Source organism: Pagrus major, chromosome 22 (assembly GCF_040436345.1).
Source record: "Pagrus major chromosome 22, Pma_NU_1.0".
Classification (NCBI taxonomy): domain Eukaryota; kingdom Metazoa; phylum Chordata; class Actinopteri; order Spariformes; family Sparidae; genus Pagrus; species Pagrus major.
This window is the reverse complement of record NC_133236.1, coordinates 16,534,421-16,540,420: the sequence shown is the minus strand read 5'-3', so window position 1 is coordinate 16,540,420 and position 6,000 is coordinate 16,534,421. Positions and strand designations below refer to the sequence as shown.

Sequence of the window (6,000 nt, the reverse complement as noted above, 5' to 3'; positions counted from 1 at the left end):
AGAGCAATACAAGGTTGTTTTTTGTCACCTTTCAACTTCTTTGTGCAGGAAGGGGTCACTTTACCAACCGGTTACTAAGAACTTCTGAGATGTGTTGAAATACAGAACAAGAAAAGCCACTTGAGGTGGTGAAAGCTTTTCAACAAGGGCTCATCATGATGAAGACTGACAGCTCATTCTTTACAAAGCTATCCAGGTCCATTTGGCTTTTGATTCCAGGTCAAGAATGAACTTTTCAATCCTTAAACCAACATGGATGAGAAATTCCAAATTAAAGTGTTAATTTTATAAATGGAAATTTGAATGTCTACACCTCCACGACAAACTTAAGACTTAATTTTCGTATAAGAATATAAATGTTACTATTGGTAGTAGTAGCAGTATGAGGAGGAGGAGGAGGTGAAGTCATTGCAGTAATACAAATAGGCTAGTAGTAGCAGTGGTCTTGGTGGTACTGGTAATAGTAGTAGTAGTAGTAGAAATAGTAGTTGTAGTAGTAAAAGTATGAGTAATGGTAATAGTAGTAGGGATAGTAGTACTATTGTTGCTCCTACTACTACATAGTGGTAGTCATAGGAGTAGGAGTAGTAGTAGGCTATAGCAGCAATAGTAGTGAAAGCTAGTAGCAGTATAGTTGAGGTACTAGTAGTAACCCTAGAGTATTACTTGAGTAAAAACTTTTACTTAAGTACAGTACACATAAATATACTTAGTTACACTGACCTTGGCGCAGCTGTAGCAATAGACGGAGAACTGAAAACAGTAGTAGCGGTTGAAGTTATAAATAAATAAATAAATAAATAAATAAATAAATAAATAAATAAATATACATTTTTAAGCTCCTGTTTTAAAAGGAAGTGACGTAACGACCGTTAAGTTCCATTTCCTGGAGACGGTTGCTACGACAGTTCGTGTCCTCTCCTCTCTGCCTGCAACCAAACATTAACGTTAGCAAAGTGTCAAACCACGGTGCCTGCCGGTGTCTGACAGTTTCCTAAAAATGGCTTTTGTTTCACGGAGCCACAGAGATCCAAACGAAACTTACACCTTCTCAAGTCGACCCAGACCTGTTGAGAACCGGCCCAAATACAGAGGACCTCCGTCTGAACAGTAACTAAGCTACGTTTGTTATGTTTATGCAGAGCGCTAATGTTGGTTCAGTACAACTAGCTGAATGAAGACAGATAGACCTAGCGCTAGACACCACAGCTAGCATACATCATAATATTTAGCAGGAAATATAAGCAAATTATCCTGCTGATGAAATATCTAATTAAACAGATATTAGTAGAAAGTAACTAAGTAAATTTACTCAAGTACTGTACTCACGGACACTTTATTTATACTTTACTTGAGTGCATCCCTTTTATTGTGCTATTCAGGGATAAACATTGTACTTTAGTCGTTGGTTACTGATAATATTTTGCACAGAAAGCATATATACATATTCAGCTCATAAAATATGATACATTATTATAGATTATACCACCACCCAGTATTTAGTTTAATCAGTTAAATGGGCTTCACCTTAACTGTATACAACATTTAAATGCTACTTGCAAAAGCATCAATATCAAAAGGCCAACCAAATAATGTATATAATAATGTAATAAAGGCCACTCTGTGCTATGAATACTTTTACTTTTAATACTTTAAAAACAATTTAGCTTAAAACACAAAGTTAACTGAATGATAGGCTTTTACTTAGGTACATCATAAATGCACTAGGTGGAAATAAAATAAATACTGTATATTCCTACTAAATGCCACCTTATTCAGCTGTCGAAGACCATCACAACATGATCATCATAACACCTTTCAGGCTAACAAGTGTTAATGACTTCATGACTGCCTTGTATTTTTCCTTGATGATGTAGGATGCAGAGTAATTATGGAAACATTATGTATGACCGTCGTGTTGTCAGAGGAAACACTTCTCAACACATCATACCAACTGTAAGTATAAACATCCATTTTGCTATAAAAATGACAAGAAAATCTGGCACTCTCTTTTAAACTATTCAAATGCCTTTATTGTCACGGCAAGGTCCTGTTAGACCTTAAAAACAAACTCAGATGCATTTCGGCATTAAACCTTCCTCAGGGAGTTTAACTCTTGTGACCATGCGGTGACAATAAAGGTATTTTAATAGTTTAAAAGACCTTGGAGTGCCTTGTAGTTTTTCTTATAATTTTTACATCTACATGTATTTCTATCCAAAAACCACTTCCACCAAACACAGCATTTCATGGAAATGCTCCTACCCTTACATTTTTGATCCATTTTACTATGTTTAATCCCTGGTAGGTTTGCCTTTCTTTCAACCACTTAAACTTGTGTATCATAACCCACCTTTGACAGATGTCTCAGCCACACCCTATTGAAATACAAAGACAACAAGAGATCAGGAGGAGAGCCATCGCTCGAAAACGAGCCCGGGAGCAGTTCAGACCCATGACTCCTGAGGCCCTGCAGGGCAGAAAACACATCGATGTCCAAACAGGTGAGGCATTTCTCTGGGCAACTTCAGAACAAATTTATCATGAGTTTGTCAGATATGCTGTTGGAAACCAAATCCAGTTTATAATACTCTGACCTTTATGTTCAGAGCTTTATCTGGAAGAATTGAGCGATGTTATAGTGGCTACAGATACTGAGTGCCAGACTGATGCTTTCCTGGACAAACCGGCAACCCCCCTCTTCATACCTGCTAAATCTGGCAAAGATGTTGAAACACAGATAGAGGAGGGAGAGGTAGGTGATCCAAATGGGACGTCGGGTCACTCATTCTAATATTCATAACCTACATAGTTAAAGACTTACTAAAGGCTTTCTATTTAACACTTTGTAGCAATTCACATGTGTTAATCACCTTTTTCTTGGCCCTATGTGAGCAGATTGTAACGTGATGTGAACAATGAGACCTTCCCTGTCTCTCTCGATTGTCTCAAGCCTGTTGATGATTTGTTTAACTTGTTCAATTCTGTTGGATTTCTTTGTGAAGAACTTGCTCTGAATGTAATTGTCATGTAGTTAAGGATAAAGAACATCTGCAGTGTTTGCAGGTGTGATCAAGTGAAACCTAATGTTTCAAAATGCACATTGTAACACTGCTTACTACAATATCCTCTGCAGTTGTTTGACTTTGACCTGGAGGTGCAGCCAGTGTTGGAGGTGCTGGTGGGTAAGACAATCGAACAGTCTCTGATGGAGGTGATGGAGGAGGAGGAGCTGGCCTGTCTGAGGGCCCAGCAGAGAGCCTTCAATGAGCTCCGCAACAACGAGCTGGCAGAGGTGAAGCGTCTTCAGGAGCAGGAGCGACGCCACAGTGAGGAGAAAGTATGCAAATTACTGAGATATATAGTGCATTTCATTTCATTATCTGTTTTATTTGAATCCTGAAAAGTTCACTTATGCAATGATTTAGACATTTGAAATCATCCTACCTATTTCAGTGTGACCCTACATGACCGCACTGTTGGTTATTTCATAAGAGAAGTTTCTGTAAAAGGTTCATATCAAGTGAACCAATCAGCGTTTGACAGTAAGAACATTAGAATCTGATAATAGTTGAAAGGCTGTTTGCTATGTTGCCTGGGAGATGCTGTCGTCAATAAAATCTGATTGACCTCAGAGCCCTGATGGAGCATATTAGCTACACTGTTGGGCATTAAACTTTTATTTATTTATGACTAAGTATACCTTTTTCTATCTTTACATTTGACTTTTGCTTATTTAGTCAAAAATATTGCATGTTACAGAATATAGATGCTTTGAAACCGATTACTGATTAATCATTAATCGATTTAACAGCTTTCAGAATATAATTAACCGACAATTAGAGATAGGTAAATAGACATCAAAATGTATCTTACTACAAATTGCAAATTATTGCTAATCAGTTATATAAAAAATAAAGCACAAAATACTGGTATGAAAAAATTCTCAAAAGCAACCTTATTTAATTTACATTCCTAGCCAGAGCTCCAAGCACCCAAAATTCTGTCAAGTGCTTCTTAACATTTTCATTAATCGGACCGGTGCACCTGATATTCAGCAGTCAGATTTTTAAAAAAGTATTAAAAATGTTTTGTTTCTAAAATATCTTGTTGTATGTGCTGTGATATAAATGAAGAAAACTGTTATCTGCACCTTTATTCCTGTTTACATAATATGTTAAGAATTACATTAAATTTAAATATGTTATTGGGTGCACCCTGCTAGCTATAACTCCATGTAGCTGCACCAAAGTGGTGCACCACAGTGTGTTTTTTCAACTTAAGTTTCTGTGCTTTGTGGTCTTAGTCTATTCACAAATGGATGGGTATCACTGCCCCCAGTAACTTCTCAGTTCCGTTTCTACTTATTTCAATCAAACATGCGATTACCACAGTCCTTAAAAAGCATCTAGTTCTGCGCGCTAAAGGACTTTTTCTGTGAATTAAGATTAAATCAAATCAACACACTTGATCATTCACATTATAACTCAGAGTTTGTTTAAAAAAAGTTTCCCTTTGACCTCAGGAGCGTAGAATCGCCCAGCAGAGGGAGATGCTGAAGAAAGAAAGAGAGACTGCAGAGAAGATTGCTGCCCGGGCGTACACCCAGCAGTACTTGGCTGACCTCTTACCAGCAGTCTTTACCTCACTGAGAGGCCACGGCTACTTTTACGACCCTGTGGAGAAAGGTCAGCCTTCACCTGCTGCAGTATCCTCCAGCATCAGCTTTCTCCTTTCTGACACATGAGGGCATTGTTGCACTCCGCTGCACACAGCTGAGAAGTGACTAGCGCGAGATGAAGTCATTGATATGATTTCAGTATGAGTGTTCTATCATGTTTGTGGTTCTGATTTCCAGATGTCGAGACTAATTTCATCCCGTGGCTGATGGCTGAGGTTCACAACAGTTTGGAGAAGAGATACACAGCAAGAGAGCTGCTGGACAGTAAGAGAATACAGTATATTTTTTCACTTGTTCAGAAGACATCCCTCTGCTTCCGATGAACAATGCTTTAACTTGCAAACCTGCTTTCTCTGATGCTTCATTTTGACAAAGTATTACCCAAATCCTACACAGCAACCAGAAGACTTAAGCACTCCATCATTCAGCACCAGTATTCATTTATTCTGTCATTTCACTGTATAATACTTGCTCAAAATTGGACATAAACTTTAAACTACAATCTGTCATGTCATGAGTAAAACCTCATATATTAGCTGCAATTATAATAGTTGTGGATAGAAACTGAAAATTGTCAGAAATTCTAGAAATGGGTCACCACAAACTCTCATCAACGAGTTCTTGGGTACGGTTTGAACACTTCTGCTACAACACAAACATGACAGGTATAAACATTACCTTCTCCTAACTTGTTAGAGTTGAACCAACATGTTCTCGAGGCTGTTGATATCCGGTGTTTCACAAGTGCTCCTCCAGGGGTAATGGTCATAAACATTGCCTGAGCTCTATCTAGTGGTTCTTTTAAAGCATTACAGAGGTTGTCAATGACTGACTGAAACGTCTTCGTCTTTCAGCTATCATCCAGGATGTCGCCCAGAGGAGACTGGACAGGTTCGAAGAACTGGAGACACAACCTGCTAAATCTGACATATAGAGACACTCAGTGATGATGATTCACTGAGGAAGGACAAGTGCATGAATGTATTCTCATAAATAAAATGTTGTTGCACTACAGTGTGTTGCCTCTTGGTAATTTCTTTTTAACATTTGACATTGAAACATCATATAACCTTACTAATACCAGAGTAATAAGAATGGTTTTGTGTTCACAAGTCACATGTTTCACTCTTAAAAATCAGTATTATGATTCTCATGAAAATGTGGAAAATTCAAATGGAGTTTTGTATTATCCTTTTGGCAGTTTGACCACAACATTTTCTTGATTGTTTGAAGCAGCCAGTTTTGTTTTTTATAGAATTTTAAGGATATGATTGGGACTAGCATTGTCAAAAATATCGGTATATTGATACATATCAATT

At 37.7% G+C, this 6,000-nt stretch overlaps 1 protein-coding gene across 1 annotated transcript; it reads left to right on the top strand.

The window, feature by feature from the left end:
- The first annotated feature begins 947 nt into the window (after positions 1-947).
- Positions 948-5,623, top strand: rsph3 (radial spoke head 3). The gene is made up of 8 exons (XM_073493446.1): positions 948-1,110; positions 1,878-1,956; positions 2,363-2,504; positions 2,610-2,755; positions 3,137-3,340; positions 4,526-4,688; positions 4,859-4,945; positions 5,536-5,623. The coding sequence occupies exons 1-8, from the start codon at positions 1,001-1,003 to the stop codon at positions 5,613-5,615; spliced, it is 1,011 nt and encodes a 336-aa protein (XP_073349547.1). The 5' UTR covers positions 948-1,000; the 3' UTR covers positions 5,616-5,623.
- Positions 5,624-6,000: the final 377 nt, after the last annotated feature.